At 43.0% G+C, this 26,422-nt stretch overlaps 1 protein-coding gene across 1 annotated transcript in view; it reads left to right on the forward strand.

Annotated features, from left to right (window-relative positions):
• The window catches only part of SUGCT (succinyl-CoA:glutarate-CoA transferase), a 531,371-nt gene that overhangs the window by 224,838 nt on the left and 280,111 nt on the right, over positions 1–26,422 (forward strand). The window contains exons 10-11 of the mRNA XM_019535549.1: positions 1,533–1,604; positions 12,336–12,433. Of these exons, the coding sequence (XP_019391094.1) occupies positions 1,533–1,604; positions 12,336–12,433 (170 nt within the window). The remainder of the gene's footprint in view (positions 1–1,532; positions 1,605–12,335; positions 12,434–26,422) is intronic.

The raw sequence follows: 26,422 nt of genomic DNA on the forward strand, positions 1-26,422 counted from the left end.
GAGGCAGCAGCCATGTAGGGGACACAGAGAAGCTTTACCATCTAAAACTGGCTGTCTCTCCCCCAAAACTCATGAGCAAGGAACCGCCTGCCTCCAGAGGGGAAACTTCACCTGCCTTTGGAAGATGCTTGTGAGTAAGCTACTCGAGATCTGATTAGATATCTAGCTGGGAGTAACTCAGATGCATGATCAAAAGGCTACCTCAGCCAGACTGTATGCTCTTTAGGATTTCTAGGCTATTGCTCGATCTTGTACCCTATTTTCACCCTACCCCTGAAGTCTTCCTTTGTGACTGGTGTGGGAGACTTATTGAAGGGTGGGTTTAAATTATGCCTAAGAGACCCCTTAGGTCTGTGGACTAAGGGAGACTATACTTTTTGCCCCCGGACTTGGTGAGGTGCCCCAAGCGCCTGTACTGGATTGAGTACCCATAGGACATTAGGCCTGTGTTTCCCCAAGGACACAGGGCCAAGAGTGAGTCCATTCTTGGGGTGGTGGCGGCTACGTTACCCCCAGGCTAGCGTATGTGCTCCAGAAGGGGGTCGGACCGGACATAAGGCGCCTCTAGGGAGGCATTCGGAGCCTGGCGCAGGGAGGTGGTCGGGCGCAGGGAGGTGGGAGGCTCAATGCAGGAGCGCCCCCTACTGGCCTGCCACAAGCCCCTCCTTTGCTTCCCCCACCTTGTTCCCTCCCCCTCTCCCTGTCTGCCACCTCCCCCTCTCTGCCGGCTGTGCTGAGGGGCATTGCAGAAGGTTGGCGAGGGTGCGCTACTACCATGACCCACCACTTCATCAGGCAGGGAGGCGTGGGGAAGCCCTGCTGCTTAGGCATCCGGGACATGTTTCCCACTGCCACAAACTTCCCCAGCAGTGGCTCAAACTTGGGCCTGTGCAGCCAGGGCTATGCAGCCAGTTGCTGTCCACGCTCTCAGCAGCACATACAGTTGGCCAAAAGCGTTATGGACAGACAGACATACAGACTGACTAAGCCCTTTATATATATATATATATATAGAATTTTATAAAAAGTGGAACAGCCCTGACAGAGGGGACTGGGGGAGACCCACTACAGTGTACTTATTTGGGACACATGCCTAGAAGGTGGGAGATTTTGGTTCAAATCCCTGCTCAAAATGAAGTAGTCTATGGACTCAGACCAGGGTCTCCAATGTCTTAGAAAAGGGTCCTAATTAGAGGGCTAAAGTATTCTGAAGTGGGCATCTCTCAATCTCTCTTTTGGCAATGTAGGTCAAATTTACAAATAGTATCTGGATGGTCAGAACTACATTTTTCAGCAAATAAACTGTGTGTGGGAAAAAAGAGAATTCCCTGCCCTAGGAAAATCAGAAGAAACTTATTAAAATCACTGTGCCACTTTGAACTGCTATTTGTATAACTATAAATTGAATCTAAATATAAAAGTCCCCTTAAAGAAGACATTTGTTAATTTGTTACAGGGTCATAACTTTAAGATAGACTTGTATTATATTTTTTAGTTGTAATGATATTTAATATTCATATCTATTTTTCTAGGCTTTCAAGACTATGGATGGCTACCTTGTGGTGGGAGCAGGGAATGATCAGCAATTTGTCACTGTGTGCAAGGTAACAGTACTTTAAATTTACAATACGAAGTGTTGGTACTACGCTAACTTTTGAGTTCTGTAAAAAGAAGGCAATTCCAGTGATGGTTTTTAAATGTTTCATGTTGTAAACATGATTAAAGAGGATTAATAGTATGTTTGGCATAGATATTCAGGACCCAGTGTCCCTTGTAGAAGTCTGTGGGAATTGCAGGTATTGAGCACTTCTGCAAATCAGGCAGTAGGTCTTACAGGGGACTTGGCTGACCAAAACCACTCCTGGCTTGTGGATGGTGAGCTTTGTATAAGTCAAATATCTGAGTTCCTTTTTAGAAATAGGTCCCAGACTGATTCCATTCAATCCATGGTTAACACAGTCATAGGAGGGTGGCAAGTGGGGATTTTCTACTAAAGATCATAGAAAAGTAGGGCTGGTCAACTAGTGTAACCCCTTAGTCAACCTGGTTAAACCATCCCATCCAACCTGCCCTTGAAAATTTCCACGGATGGTGATTCCACAATTTCTCTAGGTAGCCTTTTCCATTGCTTGACCACCCTCTTAGTCAGAAAGTTCCTTCTCATCTTCAATCTAAATTTCCCTTGCTGTATCTTGAGGCTGTTGCTTTTAGTCTTGTCCTCTGTGGTCACAGAGAAAAGCCCATCTCCATCCTCTTCTGTAATTTCCCTTCAGGTATCTGAAGATTGTTAACAAATTCCCACTCAGTCTTCTCTGCTCCAGGCTAAATAATCCTAGTTCTTTTAGTATTTCTTCAAAAATGTTGCTTCTCAGGCCCCTAATCATTTTTGTTGTTCTCTGCTGGAATCTTGTGCACAACCTTCTTGAAGTGTGGGGTCCAAAACTAGACACAGTACTCCAGGAGAGCCACACCATTCCAGTACTCAAGGGTGGAAGAATCACTTCCCTTGATTTGCAAGTGACACTCCTGTTAATAATACCCAATATGCTTTCAGCTTTTTTTTTTTTTTTTGCAACAAGAGCACGTTGTTGACTTGTATTCAGTTTATAGGCCACTATAACCCCCAGATCCTTCTCTGCAGTACTGCAGCATAGCCAGTCATTCCCCAGTTTGCATTTGTGCATACCATTATTCTGTCCCAAGTACAGGACTTTCCACTTGTCCTTGGTGAATCTCATCTGATTGACTGCAGACCATTTTGCCAGTCTGTCCAGGTCATTCTATACTCTGGAGGGTAGGGTTAGGCTTCAGATTATGGAAGGCAATCTAGTTATGGATGATACAGTTAAGGCTGAAGTATTTAATGCCTTTATTTACTTTGGTTTTCAAAAACGGGTGTAGCCGCAGTTGGTGATGATTGCAGTTGTTTATGCAGTTACCTGATTCAGTTCCTTCAGAATCTTTGGGTGCATCTCATCCAGCCGTGCCAACCTGAAAACATCCAGGTTCTCTAACCTTTGGTCTTCCTCTTACTTTTGACATACTTACAGAATCCCTTTTTATTGCCTTATGTCCCTTGTCAGCTGCATCTCAAATCGTGTGTTGGACCTCCTAATATTCTCTCTGCAAATCTGTGTGATACTCATGTTCTTAGCTAGTACTATGACTGAGTTTTCACATATTATAAGATTCCTTTTTGAGTTTCTACTTATTGAAGAGATTGCTTGTCTCCTATTGCACCTTCCCATTCTTCGGTAGGATTGAGATAATTTGCTCTTTTACTGTTAAGGGGGCCTTCTTAAAGTACAGCCAGCTCTCCTCAACTCCTCCTCCCCTCAGACTCCCATGGGCTCCTGCCCACCAATTCCCTGAGTCTGTTAAAGTCTGCTTTTCTGAAGTCCACTGTCTTTCTTCTGTTGCTCTCCTTACTTCTGCCCTTCAGAATCTTGAACTCATGGTCACTGTCATCAAAATTGCCTTCCACCTTCTCAACCAACTTCTCCCTCTTTGTGAGCAGTAAATCAAGAAAGGCTTCCCCCCCGTTTAGCCTGTCTACCAACTGTATCAAAAAACTATTTCTAATACATTCCAAGGATTTGCTGGACTGCTTGAGCAGTACTGTGTCTTCCTCCCAATAAATGTCCCAATAATTAAAGTCCCCCAAGAAAACCAAGTCCCATAATTTGAAAGCTTTCATCAGTTGTTTAAAGAAGGCATTATCTACTCCCTTCTCCTGGTTTGGTGGGCTATAGCAGACACCCACCATAACATCACACTTACTCTTCTCTCCTCTGACTTTTACCCAGAGGCTTTCAACAGGCCTCCCTTCCACTTTTGTACCGTGTTTCATAACGTGTACATTGCCTTTGTATATACAGCAACATCCCTCCCTTTTCTCCTCATCTATCCTTGCTGGGCAAGATATACCCATTCATGATCATATTCCAATTATGTTAATTATTCCAGTATTTGGGGCATTTGGGTGCCTGCCACATTAAGAGGTCAGGCAGTCTGCAGAACCATCAGCAGGTCCCCAATTAATAGGTCAAGGCTAGTTGTAGAATCAGCTGACCCAGGGAGCCTGCAGGTGAAGCTAGGCCTGATGAAGGGAGTCACCTGATTGGAGGAAGGCTGGGTTTAGGCAGGGCATAAGCCCAGACCTGAGAGTAGGCTGGCAGTAACATCTTGAGAGCTGGTGAAGGACCACCGCCCAGCAGAAAGGCTGCAACTCCTGAATGCCAGCAAGGAAAATAATATATGAAGTGGTGTGTAGGTTTGGATAGGAACTAAGGGGATGGAGGAGGTTCCTAGGGACCCAGTGTGGGATCCAGGGCCCTGAGAGAGGGGCTGGGTGTCTGTGGGCCTGTTGAGGAGCCAGGTGAGCCCTGAGAGGGGCTAAGTGTTTAGGAGACTTAGTGAAGGGTCTGGGTAAACCCAGTTTGTGGGGCAGAGTGTTGGAACCTATTGCGGGGTCCAGGTGAGCCCAGAGAAGGAAGGGGCTATGCTAGTGAAGATTTATGGAGGGCTCCAGGTGAGTTTGGAGAGTGTATGATCCGTGGAGGGGCCTGAGAAGGCAAACCCATAGAGAAGAGAGGACTGACAGCTAGAGGACTGACTCTGGGAATCTCAGTTGGCCTGTATGGGCCAGGAGGGGCCGGAGGTTGAAACAGACCATGGCAGAGACTGCCAGAGCTGGGTGAGCCTGGAGTTCTTGATTGGTGTGAGGCAGGGCCAGGGCCTAGGAGAGGACAAAGGTCCTTGTGTGACCACATCCAAGAGGAAGGGGTCAAGGGGCGTGCAGCTCAGGATGACTATGGCTGGTGCTAGGCCATCTGAAGAGAAGGGATCAAGAAAAGGGGTCTGAGAGAGAGCCAGGGGCCAGAGATGGGTGAGGGCATGGATGTAAGATGGAACCAGGGCCAGGGGGCCTGGAGGTTGACAGCCTGAGAGGGGCATAGGATATCCAGGGGGAGCTCAGAGAGGGACAGGTAAGATCAGGAAGGCCTGAAGACTGGTTTTGGGTAAGACCTGAAACTGTACCCTGTTGGGGCTGGTTAGTGTGGTGGGGCTGCCTGTGGCAGTTTAGCCTCTCTGAAATACCATGCATGGGCTGATCCAGGTAAAGGTAAGTATGGGGCACTGGAAAGACTCAGCGACCACTGCCTTGTGGGTTACCCCATGGAGGGGGAAGGCTGAGGGAGCACACCCTGACAGAAAAGTGCCAAGTGGAAAGATCAGGACTATGTGGGTCGAGGCCCAGAGAGGGGACAGGGAAGATCAGGACCAGATGTGAGGATATGAGTCTAGAGGCGCAGCAAGGGCCAGGGAATAGTGTAGTGGGACCAGAAGGGTCCAACAGCCCAGCAAGGGGCTGGGAATAGAGTGCAGCCTAGTAAGGAGGCCAGGAATAATGTGGGGACAGGACAGGCCTAAGGTCCTGGAGAGCAGCTGGGAAAGTAGAGGACCAAAAGAGTCCAGAACAATAGACCAAAGGGGCTGGTAGCCCAGAGAGGGGGCTGGGAGAGAGACTGAGGGGCTTGGTAGCCCAGGTAGGGGTTGTGTGAGACCGAGTGGTCTGAGGGGCCAGAGAGGGGCCAGAGGAGAGACTGTAGGGGAGTGGAGGCTGGGGACAAATGGGGAGCAGAGGCTGGGAGGAATGGGGACAGATAGAAGACAGAGGTGGCAGGAGGCCAGGTATAAGCAGGGAACAAGTTGCTTGTCCTCCCTGTGCCATCTGCTCCCTGCAGCAGTGCAGAGGATGAATTAAAGATGACCCTCCAATAAATAGAATCTGAACATAGATTTCATAGACATTTGGGCTGGAAGGGACTTTGGAGGATCATTGAGTCCAGCCCTCTGCCCCGGGGGCAGGAAGTCAGCAGGGATCATAGGATCCCAGCAAGATAAGCATTCAAATGTGTCTTAAAGGCGTTGAAAGTGGGTGCTTGAACCGCCTCTGGCGGCAGTCTATTCCAAACCTTGGGGGCTCGGACAGTGAAGAAGTTCTTTCCTATGTCCAGCCTGAATCGGTTGCAGCGGAGTTTGTGACCATTCGATCTTGTCACCCCTGATAAATTTATAGGTGGCCACCAGATCACCCCTGAGCCTGCACTTGTCCAGGCTGAAGAGCCCCATGGCTCTCAGCCTCTCATTATAAGGTCTGTTTTTCTGACCTCTGATCATGCACGTGGCTCTCCTTGCACCCTCTCAAGCTTCTCCACATCCGTTTTGAATTGCGGAGCCCAAAACTGGATGCAGTACTCTAGCTGCGGCCTCACCAAGGCCGAGTACAAGGGGAGAACGACGTCCTGGGATTTGCTTGAGAAGCATCTATGAATGCAAGCCAACGTTTTGCTCACTTTACTAGTTGCAGCATCACACTGAAGGCTCACATTCATCTTGTGGTCAGTCCTGACCCCTAAGTCCCTTTCATCTGTAGTGCTAACCAGTGTATCACTACCAAGCCTATAAGCATGCTGCAGGTTTTTCCTCCCAAGGTGGAGAACCTTGCATTTTTCGGTGTTGAACACCATCAGGTTCTCGTCCGCACATTTCCTGAGCCTTGGATCACCCTCCTGTCCTCAGGTGTGGATGCTTTACCCCAGAGTTTGGTGTTGTTGGCAAACTTGGCCAGTCCGCTTCTGACACCAATGTCCACATCATTGATGAAGATGTTAACTAGTATAGGCCCCAGGAGAGAGCCTTGAGGGACCCCACTGGTTACAGTGCACCATGACGATTGGCTGCCATCAACCACCACCCTCTGGGTCCTACCGCAGTGTCAGTTCCCCAGCCAATGGATCGTGGTGAGGTTGAGGCTGCTGTTAGCCAGTTTAGGCAAGAGGTGATCTTGGGATACCAGATCGAAGGGTTTTTTTAAAGTCAAGATATACAACGTCAATCTCTTTCCCCTTGTCCAGGTGATAAGTCACCTGGTCATAAAAGGAAATGAGATTGGTTAGTCATGATGCTCGCCAGCTCCCTGAGTACCCTTGGGTGTAACCCATCAGAGCCGGCTGACTTGAAGGTATCCAGCCTGTCAAGGTGTTCCTTCACGAGGTCAGCTTTGATGAACATAAAAACATATAACAAACATACATTTTCCATGTATAGAATCTAACATTGGGGGTCATCTTAGATTCAAGTAAATGTGGTACCTTGTTTTTCCATTGGTTCTTTTTGTCTTCTTTCTGCTTCTTCTGCAAAACTAATAATTTTAATATAACAAAAGCCTTTGTCTCTGTCTGTCTGTAATGCTTTGGGCCAACTGCGCTTGCACCTTTTGAGAGGGCACTTGCTGATTGGCTGCAAGGGCTCAGAGCATTACAGACGGAGTGAGCAAGGCAGCTGCCACGCCGCACCTCCCCCCCACCCCCCACCAACAGCTGGCAGGGAGGGGGGGCAGCAGGGAAGAGGGGAGGCAGGGAGTGGGGGATGTTGTCTGCCAGCAGGGGATGAAGAAGTTGTGGGAGGGCACATGGAGCTGGGTGAAGTGGGTGCATGGGGCTGGAGGTAAAGGAGCAGCACCGGGGGGCACTGGATGGCAGCACTCTGTCATCATCATTGTGCCCCCCCCCCCCCAATGTTGGGAAATTTGCTAGTATGAGAGAAGCAGCCAAATTTCTTAACACATGGGATTTGAATGAAAAGCTATCCATCCCTGCTATAAATGAATGTTTGAGCACAAGCTGTAGTAGATCCCAGCTTCTTTTCAGGGTTAGGTTCATTACTCATCCTGTGAAGATGAGGTTTTGCAACCTAACTAGAGGTGTAGATGGCCATAGTAAATAGCTGTGCAAGATGGGTGAGATGTTTGCTGCAGCTTTAATTTCAAAGTGTGCTGCTTCTCTAGTCAGCTGTGCAGGACCACTGACGAACTCTACCTAATGCAGTGCCCTTTGAAGTAGAAGCCACAGCAAGCAGTTGAGCAGCTTGTTCTTAATTAAGCACCCTGCTGTGAACCACCTATCCCTGCAAGAGAATCTGCTTCTGCTGTCCCACTTCAGTCATGCATAAAGTAGTGCTATGTGAACCTCTAAAATGTCAGTTTGAAGGGCATTCCAAAATGTGGTCGTCTATCCTGGCACTTACTAGAATCTTGTTGGGCTGTCAAACCTAAGTGAGTAAGTATTATTTTCCTGGTTTTGGTTGTGTTAGATTAATGCTTTACACTTCTGGATGTGTTGATTTCCAAAGACCTTAAAGTACATTATTAAACATAATACCATGAAGTATTGAGGGGCACCCACACCCTTTGTCTCTGGCCTGCTTAATAGCAACCATAGTGTGCTGAGTGTCTCCCTTCCCAGATTCAGTTGTCTAACTACTTGGCTATTGGAAGTAAGAGGGGCTCCATTATCTGCATTTGTGAATACTCTCTTCTGCTCTGAAGCTGGCTTTTCAGTGAAAAAACATTATTTGCAGGAAAAAAAAATCCTGAAATCTGCTCCACTTTCTACTTTTAAGACAGCTTCATGAGAACTTTATTATAACAAATGGACCTAAAAAGATGCATGATACAAACAGTAGATGCTGGAATTACAACTTCCACAGTTAGAAAATGCAGAGGCATACAACAGAGTTAAAAATTCCTGTACTTGAGAGAGGCAAGAGAGTTCAATTCTTGAGCAAAAGTTCTGCTTGGGTTTTATTCTTAGAATGTTTCTGTCCTTAAAGAGTAATGACAGACACAGACTGAGGCTAGGATGCTCAACAACTGAGTAGGAGGCCTAGTTTAAAGTTAAATAAAGTGTTATAAAAACTGTTAAAGGCTAAGTTGAAGGTGACTGATGGAACTAAAAAACTTAGTAAAGGGGTAGAGGCAATGAATGGAGAGAATTAATAATTACAGGGAAGCCCCAAACACTTAAGAGGCAAGAGGAACCCTCAGTAAATATAGATAACAATTCAAATATTTGAACTAGTATCAAGGAACCTTATTATGAAGGGTCAATGCTTAAAAAATGGAACATACGGAAGCTGTTGCCCCTGAAGACATTTGCTATGGGGATGTAACAGCCAACCTAAAGGTGTAAATGATTGCAGACTCTCTGCCAGTACCATATGTTTTGGACAAGTAATCAGCAAGGAGGGGGAAAAAAGCCAAAATTATTTGTTACAGTAGTTTTCCCTGGTTTTGAAAATAAAGAAAATAAATCCTTTTGATATTTGATTAATAGCTGAAGACTTTTTGTGATGCCTCTCTATTTTTTATAGACCATAGTATAGGCAAAACGCATTTTACAGCGGTCAGCAATTAATAAAGTATGTTCTTAAGTGTGGCTGCTTTGATCTCTAAAACAAGACTCATCTCAAGTGGGCTAATGTATATAACAAAGGAAAATGTGCACACTTGTGCCTATTTTGAAAAAGACCAGCCCAACATATAAAATCTAAACATCAGTTCTTAGATCTGCATTTTAAATCAGCCGACTGAATTAAACAGATGATTGAAGGAGGTGTTGTGGAGCTTTGGGGGAACCATTTTGATTTCAAAACAATCAGTAAAATAAAATAACTGCACGTAAAAAAATAACAACTGCCTCATACTTCTTTTGTCATCCATAAAAAAGCGAGAGGAACCAGGCTATGTTTCTATTTGCATAATATAGGTGGATGTTAAATAAAAAAAGCCCCTGAAACTGAAATCAGTATAGCATGATGAGGCATTCCCATAAGTTTTAACTGGGTTTGAGAGTAAGACTGATGAGCAGTGAAACTATTCCAGTCACAGCTTGAAAACTCTATTATGATACACAACAACAAAGACTTATTTGTATTAATAAAGACAGTGCTTACATAGCCTTGGATTCAAGGGAAAACAGGTCCACTGGCCAGGTTTCTCCCTGGGGGACATTCTCTGATATGGTTCCTTTTTTCTCTGAACTTCAGGGAAGTCCAAAAATGTGCGGTTTAACCATGATAATATACTTAAAATGGAGTTTTCTATATTTGGTTGTGCTTTGGCGCTACACCACTCCTTTTTCATGCAGTGTGAATTTGGTGTTGCTGACAGTTAGTAAGTTGTAGTTGCTTTTTAATCCACAGAGGATATACAGCATGGGCAGCTTTCCTCACATTTTCTAACAATATGATTCTGATCTAATTTGAAGGGACCACCTATTGTGACAGTTCATTGTTCATGCCTGTTCTCTTCTTTCTGGGTGAAACTGTAGTTCGATAGAATGGAAGTTTTGCTATTAACTTCCATGGAACATGGATTTTACTCTTTGTATTTAGATGGCTGATAAGGCTGCAAGTTAGAGCAAGTGCTGATGTTGTTGTTATCAACAGTCATTTACTTGGAAGTGGACCAAGACCACATCTTGTTCATCCAGCCATGAACTGGTAATGAATTTCATGAAATGGTAATGACTTCAGTCGCTGCCAGTCTGGCGTGAATTAGTAGAAACTAAAGGTTAGAGGTCAGATCTAGAAATGTCAGTACCATCCAAGTATCACTTTTGTGATAGTAATAGATGTGAGACTTTGGAAAAGACGCTATATAAATTGTTACATCTTCAGACAGTGATTGCTTGCAACGACTATGTGAACTCAGGTTAAGTACAGTAGTGGAATATTGTGTGTGTGAAAGCAAGGCTAATGGAACACAAATCTTGCTGCTCCTTTTAGAGATTTTCTTCTCCTTTACCCTGTTACTAATATGACATACGAGTTTTTTTTATTTAATCTCTTAGAAATTATATCAGCTATTAAAATATGTATTACAAACAAATAGGGGCATTAATAGAGAGATTGTATGGTAGATTTCAGTAGACCATATGTCCTTCTGCCCCATAAATGCTGCTATAAAACTGCCAGACTCTGTCTCCACATTTTTATAGTCATTTTTCAGTCTTAATTCCACTTTGTCTGTGAATAATAGTAACATTTCTAAGTTGTCGGGTGGGAGTTACTTACAGAAGATATATTTCTCCTGGAGGTTACAACACCATTTTTCTTTATTAATTCTTCATGAGGAAATGATGTGCAGAAAATATGATACCTTGGTAGAAAATCTGTTTCCTTCTTATGGTTCTTGTATTATCCTGAATATTCATAAGGGTAATACAGGAGTAGTTAAAGAATATGGAAGATAATTCAAGGCATGATGGAAAGATTGCAAGAATTCACCCAGCCTTTGGACCACTATTCTTTGCTACTCATCTGTGTGGGTACAAAGCATACTGCCAGGAACGATCTTGAGCAGTTCAGAGGACAGTGTGAGCATGTGACCTTAAGAAGGAGGAGAACTGGAGTACACTAGACAGCTAGAAGCAATTAATTGATTTCAGGCTCTTGGCTGCTGGTTAATCAGTGGATAGGAGACACCAGAAGCAGACTTCATTGGCCAGAAGGCAGGAGCCACCCAGCCATAAGGCTTGAGCTCCCATGACCACCACACACTGAAGGAAGAGGAATTGGATAGTGGTGGTTGGGAACTACCAAGAGAGGGGTGGAAGTACCTAATTGTTGTCCAGACCTGTAATCTTGCAGGTTGTATTACATGCATGGATGAACATGAATTCAGGATATGATATAGAGATTGCCCAAACTCAACCACCCCTCAGACCATTGTCCCTTCCTACTCATCCATGTGGGCACCAGTCATACCATCAGGGCATTCCAAGGCTCTTGGCAGCAAGATAAAGGGACTTGTGGCACAGGTAGTTCTCTTGTCAGTCCTTCCTATTGACGGTGAAGTCCTGGCAGGGACTATCACATAATCAAACCTGTGTATGAAGGTGGTGGCAGCAAGAAGGTTTTGGCTTCTTCAAGAAGAACGATGATTGCTATGCAGGGATAGGATCCATCCGAGGAAGTTGAAAAACATCTCTGGGCATAATTCAGCTGCACTGGTGGGGACAGCCTTAAGCCACCCTCTGGGAGAGGGTGAAATAAATACAGTATCTCCCTCTGGATTTTCTGGCTGTATCATAAACCTCAAATATAATTGATATATCTTTGTTGTGATGTATAACTCGGATATAACTTTCTTTCAGTGCTTCATTTGAATGTCTCGCCTCTCCCTCTACCCACAACATAGTAACTTGCTTTTTAATGTACTGGGCTGTATGTAGGACAATAATGAGAATGTTGGCAGTTAACTAGATTTAGGACCAGTTTGTGCTCTTGTCTCTTCTACTTGCTTATGATGCTACATAGGTAACTTCTGTTACTCTCGTTCTTTTTTCATCTTTTTTTAAAAACAATGGTTAACTAAGAGTGTGTCTCGAAAGTTGTCTTATGTCCATATAAATGTCCTTGGTTAAACAAACAGTCTTTATGTTACTGCCAAACATGTTTCTTAATCACCACATTTTTTTAAAATTTAGATCCTGAATTTGCCTGAAGTCAGTAAAGATTCAAGATATAAGACGAACAAGCTCAGAGTGCAGAACAGAAAAGAGCTGATTGAAATATTATCCGCCCGGTAAGTGTATTAAATTGGAAAATATTACTTTAATGCATTAATCAACATACCATTGTGTATAAACTGTGTCGTCTTTTGCCAAGCTTGCCACTTCCTTTTTATCTTTTGGAGTACTTTTTGTAATTTAGGTTACTTATTACTCTTTCAGTCATTATCCATGGTTGTGTCGTGTTAACAGAAAGATGCTGATTTTTACTTAAAAAAATGTATTGACATTTCTAGATCTGACCTCTAACCTTTTTCTTTGAAACATATAATTCTATCATCTCATAAGAAAGATGCCTACTACTACTACTAGTATTGCTTTTTAGCTTTTGTATTTCATTTAGAATATTTTTAGGTAAGCAGGCAGCTAAGCAGTAGTTTCACGTGCTAAGACCATTTTAACTTACCTTCCGTGACTTCCATAACTTGAATCCCAGTTAAGAAGTAAACATGTTCCACTCTGGACCTGAGGCCCTTGAAGTTAAATTTGCTTCCTTTTGTAACAGGAGTTTAGAGTTTGCCTTGAGGACTGTTCAAGAATCTCCTACCTTAGATATCTGGAACTGTTTTTTTTTTTTTTTTTAAGGTTCTCTCTCCCTCCTTGGATACCTTCATGGATAAATTCTTTGTTGTGCTTTTGTAGAAAACATTTGTTGACCTAATTGATCTATACCCAGCAGTTAAGGGTCAGTTTCCTAAAGAGAATTCTCATAAGATTCCCAAAGAATTTGCAATGTACCCGTCCTCCTAGTATGTTTGAGAAGATCTCATGTCTTTGGATTGCCCTCTATTTAGCTGAAGAAGGGGGTTATCATGAAACAGGAGGTACCCAGGACCAGCCATTTGCTTTGTATCCAGTTCTAGATGAGAATGCAAGCTGTATAACCCAGCCCACACATCATTTCAGCATGTCTCAGGACTTGTTTGTGATGAATAGCAGAGGCATTTTGTCTTATTGTTAATAATCCAAAAAAGTCACGTAATAATTTTGATATTTTAAAGCTGGGGCATGTCAGTTTTTATTTACAAATGAATATTTATTCTCTGTCTTTCAAGCAGCCAATTATTTCTGCACTAGCAAATCTTAAGCCATGTGTTTACTCTTTTTAGTTCATCTAGAAAAGGTAAACTCTTATATAAAGCCTATTTTTCGCAGTTCATATGTAATGTAATTACTTGGAATGCAATTACCTCCTTTTGTATTTCTTTGCACTTGTTGCACTTTGCACAGGTTGGTGCTGGGCCTTGTCCTCTTCCACCTTAACGACTGCTGTGCCCCTTTCTTTCCCACCTGGTCAAATTGGGGGCATGCCACTCGCTTCCCCTGTATAGCTGGTTTGGGGCCATGCCATACCCCCTTCTCCTTCATGGGGCTGAGCCATGCCCCTTTTCCTCATACCCAGCCATGCTGGGGCAGGCCATGCCTCCTTCCTCCTGTGGGTTAAGTTACACCCACTTAGGGTAGATTGGGGCTGGGTTATGCCCCCTTCTCCCTCCCAGGGGAGGGTAGGTTGAGGCTGGACCATGCCCCTTCCCACTTGGGGGTGGATCAGGACTGGGTCATGCCCCTTTGTCCCTCCACCCCTGGGGCTGGGCCATGCCTCTTTCTTCACAAGTCTGGATTGGGGCCAGGTTGCCCCACATCCCACTTTAGGCCACCAGACAGAGTCCCATCATGCCTACCCTGATTGCTGGATTGGGTCCAGTGACCAGACCCAGCCCATGGTAGGACTGGGCACTGCCCACCTGGCCTGCTGGATGAAGAGGTTGAGCATCACTGACTTAGACAACCACACAGTTACAATCTCTGCAGAAACCTGCAGAGGTCAAGCAATGTGTTATGTATGTTGGAGGTGAGAACAGCCTAGCTATCTCGGAGAGCTTTTCTTGCTTAAACGAGAAACAGGCTGATTACAGGTGACTGACAATTCCAAAGTCATGTGCATACAACCAGCCCTAAGAGTTCATTCTTGTCCACTGTGCCTGATAAGACACCATCAGGTTCTGAGAATGGTGTCTCTGCCTTCCTGGCATACCTTACTCACTCCAGCTTCCTGGGAGGCACAACACTTGAAGTCTGATATAAACAAGAAGTTCGCTACTCAGGTTGAGTGGTTTCTTAAGAAAGCTGTGGTAATTTTGCTTTTCTCTGCCTCTTTCGTGGCAAAAAAGATGAAGCTTCGTGTTCCACCGATGATAAAGGTCATGGAGTCCTTGATGCTTTTCATTCAATACCAATAGTCATCTGGGAGATCAAACAGCACAGAGTTCATTAAATGTTAGCAATTTGTAGTTGGCTCACTAGTTTTTCAACTCAGTCCTCCTAAATCTGGTATTCAAATTCCTATCTCTGCTGGATTTCCTGTTATAAGGCCAAAGTCAGAATACTCCTATACTACAGTGACTGTGGGCCTTATGTATAGAAATCCCACAATACCCAACACAGTGTGAATTTTGTGAGCTCAGACAGCCTCATCCAGCCATACTTATGAGAGTTGTTAGACTTGGAAGGAGGAAGCAAAGTGGGACAACACATCCCAGTTGGGGGCATACAAAGCTCTCAGTCCTAAGTTTATGAAAAAAGGGCTGGCAGAAGACTTAAACCTCTTGACTGACTACTTTCTATTGATCTTGTCCCTGAGGGAAGGGAAGGGATCGGATCAATGTTGAACTATTACTTTGGGCCTATTCAAACAGATTTACCTGTGAGTCCAAATGGGGCCAGAGCCTGTAAGGGGCCTCTGCAGGAAAATAGTCCTGGCATGACCTATGAAGAACAGGAAGTTATTTCATTTGTGTTTGGGGTCCATTTTGATCATCAGTAAGTGTAGACAGCCTGGAGTTCTATGGACCCAGCCTTAGGCGTATTTACACTACCTGTAATCAGACTGGAGGGTGATTGAGCACACAGCCCTATCATGCCCTTGTGGGTACCGTGGGGGAGGAGTGCTGTGATAAGGCACTTTATGCATTTAATCTCTTCATCTAGTTTCATATATTTCTTAACCAGGTAGATTGCATCATAGCATGTCAACTTTTACTTAGGTTGTTTCCAGGAATTTTAATGAAAGTCACTTGGACAATCATAAGCCCTCAGTGAGGGAAACCTTTGACACCGTGTGGAAAAAATTTTCCTTGTCAGTGTCTACCAAATATAATAATTTTTTAGCTTCCTTAATCCCTTTAAATTTGAATTGCTTGTTACCACACAGGCACTATGGAGGTTGGGGTTTTATTTTGTTTTTTGTTTTTTGGGGGTTTTTTTGTAGTGCTGCAACTGTCCATCTGGCAGCCATATCAGTTTAAAACACAAGTGTTTTGTGAGCCCATCTGGCAGTAATATCAATTCTAATGCAGAGATTTTCATAGTATATTATTTCATGAAGAGTCACTAGCACTGAACAAGATACACTATTTGAATAAGGAAAAAAAGTATTATCCTTAAAGTTATTTTTTCCCTATATGTTAATTTGTCTCCTTCACCCCAGAACTTCTGTCAGGTTTCCTGATCCATATTTAAAGAAACTATGCCAATCTCCTCTCCCTTTCTATCATTATTGAAAAGTAGTTAATGTTTTTGCATCTACGTGTGAGCAGTGACATTCTTCGAATTTTATCTTAGTGCTTAGAAAACTGATGGGATCACTGTTTTGTGGAGATAAATAAAGCTGTTATTTTGAATTTAGTTCGGTTTTAAAACATAGCATTAATCTTTTGACATTATGGCTCTGTCTGGTGCCAAGTTTGGGTGAGCTGTGCTGCTGTCTTTGATTTCTGATCCTTGTAGTTATTTTTGAATGTCATGTCTAGATGGACAATATTTGAAAAAGAAAGCTGACATCCAACAAACAGTTAGTTACCCTTGAGTAGCTTGCCAGTGTTTTCTGATTCATTTTTATATCTGTAGCTATTAGTTCAAATTGCCTCTCTACTGTCTCAATTACTGTTTTACATCTTGCCTGCCAAAGTTTATGCGCTTTTCTATTAGCATCATTTAGGCTGAATTTCCATGTAATTTATGTGTGAGTGCAGATGCTGCCTGTGCATACACTTTCAGCGTAGATGTATCCAATAGTATGCTATTATGTCATGTTATTGTGAATTCATCTGGCATTCGGTATTGGAACACTGATTGTAACAAACATCTTTGGCATTCTAGGGGAGGTTACATATGTTTGCATATTCATTTCATGGTAACTTTGTTTTTATTCAGTAACGGAGAGTTCTTTGTTCAGTAAAACTGTTCTGTAAAGCAAACTTTCTGTGTAGGCATTTGGAGATTTATGTGAGTGTGTCTTGCCATCATTCCTCAGTACTACACAAGTTCAAACCTGAGGGGCTTTCCATTTATTTCTATCTCGTCTTCCCTGTCCCATTAAGCTATTAGTGTTTTAGAAGCTGTTAGTATGTACACAGTAGTCCCTTGCAAGTATCTTCTGTTTTTTAGAGATTTGAGTTTAGGTTATATTTTGGCCATGTAGCTTCTGACTGCCATGTTGGAGGAAGTCGGTGGACCCTGACCACGCTAGGGATGCAAGGTTTCACCAAATACATAGAAGAGGTTCTAGCCTCTCCTGGAATGGTAAGGCTCTCAAGATCCTGGCTTCCAATAATGGAAGCAAGGCTGAAAGCCTAAACCCCACAGAGGGACCAGGATCTCTCAGATCCTCACTCACATGGGAGAGGGGCTCATGCACCCAGAGGGACAGAGGCTCCCTCATGTTCTGGGCACCTGCTTGACTTGTCATTAGAATATTGTGTTCAGTACTGTTTCCTCAAAGGGAAAGCTGATCCCATTCTCTGGCTGGGGTAAATATAGTGTAATTAAGACTCTTTCAGGGTTTGGTCAGAACCATGATTTAAATACAACGGAAACATTGGTAGAATTTATCAACCTTAAGAAATGCTGTTTTTTAAGCAGGGCAGGAGGCTGTGTCTTGGGAACCCCTAGCTCAAGTGACACCAAATTCAGATCAGTAGCTTTTTTCTCTACTTCCATGAGGCACAGTAAACTTTAAAGCAATCTGAGCACGCTTGTGGATACTAGAGTCCTTGGAAAAGTTGACCTTTAAACAGAAAGAATGCCTTTACTGGGACATTCATGGAGAGAACTATACAGCCTGACACACTAGTTTTGGGAGACGTGACCTGCTGCTTTCATCTCAGTGGATCTTTTCATTCCCCGTTTCCTATGCCAAGTCTTGAGAACCTGTGGTATGCGTCAGGCGCACCTGTCCTTGACTATCCAAGATAGTGCTGTGTGCATGTTACACAACTTATTCTCAGTTTACTTCCCACGTAGAGAAGCAGGGCTTCTCTAGATGCCAGGTAACACGAGTTAGGATTCAGATTTTTTTTTTATAAATTTAAATTTTCCATATTACAAGCCAAAGTAGCCAAAACAAATTCCAAACCCGAGAATCAGTCCAGAACCATATGTAGCCCTACTGCCAGCAAACATCCTCCACCCCCACCAGGGGCTTCAGATATTTCCAACGTCTTTTGGCAGGCATCCTATGTGCAGGTCCAAGCCCAGAGGCTCGAGGTTCAGATGCCTGCAAGTTTTGCTTGCCCTCAGGCTGCAGGAGCAAGCTAAGGAGGAGCCTCCCATTTCTATAAAATGGGCATTAAGCCCCAACACCTCAGTGGGTACTAAACCACACCAGAAGAAGTTATTTCTGGGAACACTTATGGCAAGGGACTCCTACATCCCAGAGCATGTGTGCACAAGGAAAAAAGGCTTAGACCATCCCACTCAGACTCTGGCTCCATTGGGAATGAGAGAGCGAGTTTCAGACCTCTGCACTGGATAGACAGGGCTTTTGGATCCCAGCATGTGAGGGAGAACAAGAACAGTGATGGACTCTCAGCAGCGGAGATTGTTGGTCTGATGAACACCCCTAATCTCCACACATGCCCTGGTACACTTCCCATATCAAGTTCTACTTCTTCCAACCCTATCTCCTCTCCTCCTGCAGTGCTCCTCCCCATAATTCCTTTTCCCTTATTCCCCACACTTTTCCACTCCACTTTATTCCCCATTGCACTCCCTGTACTGTCCCACCAAACATTTGCATGTGTCATTTATTTTCTTTTCAAAAAAGAGTTTCAGTGCCTTCTGAATTTTCTGCTGTACTCAGATTGTTTCCCCAAAACAAATACAGAAATAAATCTTTGACCGAAGCAGATTGTAGGAAGATGCCTCTCTTGTTAGATTTCTGCCAAGAATCAGATTTAAAATGCTACTAGCAGGGTATAGGTCGGGGTCAGTGGCTACTGCACATCCCCTGAGAGGCCCAGTTCATGTGAAAACTGGCAGACCGGAAAGCGTTTTGGCTACTCTGTCTAAGCATGCATAATGTAAGCCATTTGAGTTGTGAGTTAGGCTGACCATACTTGAGCCCATTCTTTTTTCTGAATTCTACGTTGAATTTTGCTTTCCTAAATAAAGAGTGAATCCAAGGGCTGGGGAAACAACAAGCAAAACATTTATAGTATTTGATAACATAAAAAAAAGTTGTTTTGGAAGGGACGAGAGAGCTTATTTTGGGAAATCCTTGATCAAGTGACCCTATATTTGGATTACTAACCCTACATAGCGCCCTTAAGAGGCACAGCAAATTTCAGAGCACTCTGGGTTGTAGAGTATTTGAAACAATCAGCCGCTGAGAACTTCTTTTAGTTTAATCTTAACTATAGCATAACTGCTGCTCCTGTGAAATGGAAAGCATATCAGCTCATTGTAACTGGGCCTTCTGCACCAGTAATTGATTGATTCTGTGTAATTTGGAGACCTAAATTACTACAGACTTGGAAACAGAAGAATTAGAGCTAGGAAAAATTCATCATAATTATCTATTCTATACTTTTTAAAAAATCTTTTAGGCTTTTTAATCTTAACCCTGCCCACCACAGCTGGGGAGAGTTGCTTATGTAAGGAGAAAAGAAATGAGCAGGAAGGAAGCATAGGGGAACCTGATCCTCCATTAATGAGAGTTTTGGTAACTCATTTCCATCTACTAGCAGAGGAGGGGAGCATCTAGAGAAAAGTGCTTAGTGAAGTGCTTAATTTGCTCAGTGAGGAGCATAGCTAAGATTACATCTACTGATGTGCCTCATTCTCTGCAAATGTCTCACCTCCCCTATTGCATTTACTGCAGGCTCCTGAGAGGGATGTAATTTCAATTTTTTAAAAAAACAAAACAAAACAAAACATAGCATAAAAACTCTGAGGAAAGTGGAATGATAAAGAATGAAGCAGTGAGAGTTTTCAAGTGACATTTCATGGGAAGTGATTTGTCCTTTTTAAAAACATCTGCTTTTCTGAGGATTTTTCCCCCCCTCTCAGCCCCCCTTTAAGTCCTAGGAATCCATTCATATAAAACAATAAAAATATAGCTATTCAAACTGTTGTTATTAGAAACCCAGGAGATTGACGCTTCTGAGTATTCATTATTATATGTGTAGTCATTTGCACATGAAGGGAATTGAAAGTTCTCAAGCATTTGGTGTCTGTTTTCTCTCTGCCTATTTAGAAAGCTCCTAACCACTGCATTACTTAGGCAGGATGTGCAGATTTGGGATTACAGTAGAATCTTCTCTCTCTTCCTTCATGACGTGTTCACATTATAAAGCCATTCTACAGTGATCCCTTTTGCTGCAAACACTCAAAAACTAAGCAAGCTTATGGAAAGGTCTGTTAGATGAAGAGTATAAGGACATGGGAGAGGAGGGATAAATGACACTGAAGTTGTGCAGGTAAACATAATTGTTACTGGGGCACATTCTCAGATATTGACCTTTTCTCATATTGGACGTAATCCAAGTCCACTGAGGTCAATGGAAATGTGATCAGACCTCCTATCATTTACTTTTCATGACCACTTAAAATAACAAGAACATTAAATTATGAGATGGTTTTCTATGATTATTGAGTTGCTGTGTCCATATATACATTACTGATTTGCAGTTAACCATACTCTCTCTTCCCTGTATACAAGAAAGGGCATCTTTGGGTTATAGTCTTCTTGCTCAGCCTGGGCAAAAGGAAGAAAGGGACTTGGAGAGGGGGTTATATTTCTAGCTTTTGAGTACTGTAAAATGTTACACACATAAAACAGCAAGAACAACAAGCCTGAAACGTTTTGGTAAAAGCGCACCAGATCCTAGTGTCGTGGAGTAGGAGAAAACACAAATAATGTACTTTGAGTACATTATTTAGGCGAAATTAGTACTATGTACTAATGAGCTATCTATTATGAAGTTAAATGGCTAAAGTTCAGGGTTTTACTGTTTCTATTATAAGCTGATATTGTAGCTATTTATAACTTGGCCTCAGAAAAATCATTTCGGTCTGAAATATAACAGGTAATCCATTTTAGCAAATTGGGGAAAAAAAAAAGAACCTGTGGCCCATGACAAGAGGATGATATGGAAAGACATCAGAGGGTAGAGGCTTCAGCTTTTATTGGAATACCAGTATTGCTAACCAAAGTGCCCCCTGGTTGCCACAACAACTAGGGCTTCTGCTGGAAAATCCAAGGAATTCATTACTTCGATAAACATTAGATACTTCCCAGAAAATGCAACAACCCAAACATATTGGTGTCAGGAGATCTATGTGTACCTGTCATTGTGCGTAGCCTCTCCACGTCATTGTGTCTCAGCTTATGCAAAGTTGGCCGCAAGTTGTGAGCAGTTTGCTAGGTGGATGGGTGCTGACAGGAAAGTATTTTGAGGTTGGGGAAAGAATTAGAATCTCTTCATTATTTGTAAAGCACCTATCACCACAGCACCTAAGGGCGCCTATACACAGAGGTGAGGCTGTTCCAATGTAATGCAGTGCATTGCATTAAAAGCAGACTCAATTAATTGAGCCTGCTAGAGCATGGTAATTACCATGCTCCAGCAGCCTCTGGCGTCTCGTGTATCAGCATCTCCAAGCTGAAAAATGGTGGTGGGGGTGCTTTAACTACAGTTTGTTTGACAAGCTTTAGATAAAGCTCCCCTGCCATCATTTTTCAGTGCAGGGATGCTGATACATGAGATGCTCCAGGCATTTTAATTAGAGTGTCTCTCAGAGCCACTGTAATGAAAGTGCCACCCCTCTCCCCTACTCCCGGAGCATGTGTATAAATGCTCCAAGGCTTTAAGAAGTGGCACTGACAGGAAGCAGAATTTCAATTCTGTAAAATTTTTCAAGTTTGGAACTTGTTTTATATTTAGTTTAATATGAAATGCCAAAAACTTGACATTTTTACAGAACTGAAATCACTTAGTATTTTGAAAACAACAAAACAAAATATGTTCTCCCAAATTCTTATGTTGCCAGGTTGCAGTGGAGCTGTGAACCCAGAAGCCCTGGCAGCTGTAGACTGAAACTGACAAAATTCTTGCTTGTTTCACTGTTGCACACCTCTGAAAACAGTGGTAAAACTAATGAGAATCTTGGGTGTTTATAGATGTGCTCTGGTCTGGAAGTGGGGGCTGGGCGCTTTAATTAGAGCAGCTCTCGGAGAGCTCTAATTAAAGCTCCTGGAGCATAATGTGTATCAGCGTCCCCATGCTGAAAAATGGCCGTGGGGGCACTTTAACTAAAGCTCGTTCAGACTCAATTAATTCAGTCTGCTCCAGTATGTTGTAATTACATGTTGTAATTAATGGTCTCACAGCAAGACAGTAATTAGTTTCAGCGCTGCCGTTTAGAGGTGAATTATGTTGATTTCATTCCCCAGCTCTGAGGGTACCTTGTCCTTGTCTCTGCTGCAGCCCAGCAGGTGGGCAGGTGTGGACCTGGATGAGTCCAGGAAACCCTGGCAATCATAGATACTACACTCCCAGGCTCTTGGGTTCACTGGTGCTTCCAGGTTGTTGTCTTCTCTTCATGCTGTTTGGAAGACTGTTGAGTAGCTGAGAGTTTGGGGGCGAGAATTCTCCTGTTTCCCCACCTCCTGGGCCAGCTGGCTCCCCAGGCAGGCTGACTCCTTAGAGCTGGGGAACCTGTGGAGCCAGATGGCATGGGAATCTGGCAGCTCACATGGCAAGGTGCCTTAGAACTGCAAACCCTGGAAGCTTAGACTCTCAGCATCCCATTAGATGAGCTCTGGAGGAACTGGATGGATGTGCTGGTAGGAAACCACATAGATTTCCTCTGGGAATTTACCAACATTGAACTGTTTCTGTGAAATATTTTGATATCAGTGAATCTGCAAATTCCAACTTAAAATGTTTCATTGGAATTTCTCCAACCCACTCCTCTTGGAACAGATGATGGGCCTTCTTTCTCTCTCTAACTTGGATCCTGTAACCATTTTCTTCACTAGAAGCTAAGCTGAGAGCAGGTGTGATTCTTGTAACCAGTCAAGACAAGTACTACATTAGTACCAACCACCTTTGTTTGGCCATTTCCCATGTGTGTAGGAGAAAGGTGATGGAGTGTAATTATAAATACAGACCTCTAAAAGAGGATTGATGTATTTGGATATATTAAGGCAAGAAGAGGCAACTGGAGGCAAAAGAATTCATTGACATCACCTTAATAAAATGAACAATCAGAAGAATACAAGCTGAAGCACATCAGTGTTTCCACAGGTTCCTCCGAGAGAGGTAGAATCATGTTTTGTGCCACATTTCACAGTGATTCTGTTTTCCACAAGTACATAGCTGAATAAAAAGAAGCATACCTCGCCTAACATAATGCAGATAAATACAGCTGTTTACTAAGCTGCTCTTGGAGTATGATGGGCAGTTTGCTAAACCTACATTTTCCCTCACTGTGATTTTTGTATCTGCAGTTAACATTTAGATAGAATATATGTTTTCTGCTTAATTGAACAGATGTCCGATATCCAAATTTTGGGAAAAATACTACACCTTTTGCATCTATTAAATTACCATATATTCTCTGTGTTTCAAATATAGGTACAGTACTGTGCATTTCACACCTCTAAGTGCTGCTCCAGATTCTTTTAAAAAAGAAAGCAAGTTGCTCTTTCAGTTCCCTTTCCTGAGGGAATTTTGAGTTCAGTTTTAAAGGAGAACATTTCCTTAAGGCACATTGGCAGTGATACAAAAGGATTGGGTTCCCACCATTTCTATGGTATAATTTCTGATACTTCCATAGTGGATTTAATTTTGACAATGACACACCTTATGCTGGCAATAGGAAACCCTACTGAATAAGTTTCATACATCTATAAATAGACTGCTGCCTCTCCAGCGGTATTATGGGACTAGTGCTCTGTTGAAAGCCACACCAGTAGTGCCTAGTGCTCTTGGGGGAAGCTTTTGTTGTCTGAGATGTCTTGAAGCCTAGCTTCACTTTGGCATAGTGTTTAGACATCTGAGAACCACTTTGATTCTGGTTCTCACCTCCACCACCGCACTCCCTCCCCTCTCTAGAGTGGCTTTAAACTGTTGGTAGAGGATGAAGACTGGTCCTACTAAGACTGTTTCGTTTAGTTTATGCTAACATGTATGAATGGCTATGGGAACCTGCATATCCATTTGTCTGCTACTGCCACTTTCTTGGAGCACTGGAAAGCCAAGGTATTTCTAAAAATGGTGACCTGTGTCCATCTTTTTGTGCACAAACATATGGAAAGGGTGGGAGAGAGAAAGACAAGACATATTCTGATTAGCTCTGAAGACTTCCTGGCATCATCATCTCGGTTACAACAAATTTGATCCTCTAGTCAAATGGTTCCCCTCATTTGACAGTTCTTGAATGATCCTAGTAAAAAGGAAAGAGAGGAATTAGTAATTAGGACTTCCTATACTTCGCAAAGTTAGAAGATGCAGATATATTGGGGAGGAAAAAATAGAGTTGTTGCATTGTAAATGCTGTTTACTGGGCAAAAATGTGGAAGGCTTTCTCTTGGAAAGCTTTTCAAATTTCACTACAGACTGTGGTGCCTACATTTATCTAATAAATGAAATCTTGTGTAGTTATCACCTAATCCAATGACCATAAAATCTTTTAAAGCAGGACGTGCCATGATAGATTGCATCTGCAAGTAAATCAGTGCAACCATGTTGACTTCAAAGACTTTGAGGACTTATGGTCTGCTAGGTCACTGCTCACTAGTCAAAAAGAGTCTAATTAGTCACAAACACAAGTGAGACTTCAGTAAACACTTGAAGTAGTCATTTTGGGGGAGTCTAATTGCATATTTACTGTACACTTGGGGACTAATGATCCATTGTGTGAATTCGCAAAAAATACTGGATAATCGTTTAACAATACACATTCTTTTTGTATAGCATCTTTCATAAAAAGTACCCCCAACTTATTTACTGAAAGAACAACAGTTTTGGAGATAATTAATGATGAAGTGAGAGAGAGATTATTAATTAACAGGTAACAAAGAAAAGATTAGAGTGAGATTTGAAAGGAAATAGGTGATGAACCAGAGAGATACAAGAAACCTATTTTAGGCTTAGATAAGGTCAGGGGTAGAGGAATCTTATTGTGAATGGCCTCAGCTGCAGAGAAGAAGGTTCCTTCATGAAAAATGGTTATTTGGTGTGTGAGACCCACCAAAAGGAGATTGTTGCACGAATAAAATACTGTCTCTTCTATGTTTTCTCTGTACCATAAGTGTATAATCACTGTGATGTCTTTCTAGCATAGGGTCTATGCTAGGCATAGTTCATTCCCAGATAATGTACTTTTAGAAGATTCTCTAGCAGATATCTTTAAATATGATAGTCACAAGCACTGGAAACATGAAAATTGGAAATCTTTTAGAGACTATCCAAACTGTCTAGCAGTTTAATTTGTGCTAATTGAAAGCTTTGTTATACTGAAGAAGATATGCATAATGGAACTTATAAACGAGTATTTGTGGACATCATGCTGTACGTATCTAGTATAAGGCAAGCTGGATCATATGTGCATGTAAATGCCAGGAGATAGCTGAGAGAGAGAAAAGACCTTTTGTGCTCTGATTTTTACATTATGGCCAGGGTATGGATAAATGTACATTTAACTGTTTTAAATGGGGAGGGGAGGAGGAGATGGGGGAAAGCCCTGCCCACTGCAGTGGTTCCATGACAGCCTGGCTATGGGGAGCCAGGAGCAAATTGGGCACATAGATCCTGCAGCCCCAGCCTGAGCTACAGCCGACTGGGAAGGGCCCTGCCTCCATTGCCTAGCTCAGGGCTGGAGCTGGGGTTGTGGAGCTGAGCAAGGGCAAGCGGTGGTGGCGGCAGGGCTGGGATGCATGGCCATGTGGGGGCTAAGCAGCGGTTGCACTAGGAAGGCTTGGGGACTGTGGTCATCTCAAAATCCACCTTAGCCCCCCCTCCTAGCCCTGCCGCCACCACCTGCCATGCACAGGCAATGGCAGCTCTGCCCACCCCGCTCCATCCTGGGATGCTGATGGACTGTGATTTAACTTAAATCAGGCAGGGGTCTGGGACAGAAGTTCTATAAACCGGTTTGACCTCAGTCAATTAAGTCTGATACTGCATTCAGCCAGCTTTATCTTAAACCAATTTTGGCCATTTTGAAACTGGTATATGTGCACTGAGTTTCTGTTCTGTTACAGGTTTAAGCCAGTTTCTGGTCACTTAAACCATTTTATGTGCAACTTCTGTCCCTAACCTAGGTGTCTGTAAACCATGTTTAGAGGACCGTTTCTTTGCTGTTCACATATATGGGAGAGCAGTATCAAAGTGTTGTTCATTTCCTTGGTAGGTTCTCTAAAGAAGCTAGGTTTCTCCTTTTAATTAAAATTATTGACCAGTCTACGTTTTAGCTTCTTTAAAGGAAAGGAGGAGCTGCTGTTCAGGAGTGCTCAGCAGCTGTTCAGGAGCACTTCAGGAGCAGCGGTTGTGATATAAATGTTAAATCTACATGATGGTAAAGAAACGCTAATTAGCTACATCACTCTAACTTTATGAAACAGAGTTAACCTTGTAGTGATTTTGCTACAGTTAATACAGAATCATACAGCTGTAATAATTGCTTAGCTGTGCCTTGTATACATGGCTGCATATATT

Source organism: Crocodylus porosus, unplaced genomic scaffold, assembly GCF_001723895.1.
Source record: "Crocodylus porosus isolate Cpor-Errol unplaced genomic scaffold, CroPor_comp1, whole genome shotgun sequence".
Taxonomy (NCBI): Eukaryota; Metazoa; Chordata; order Crocodylia; family Crocodylidae; genus Crocodylus; species Crocodylus porosus.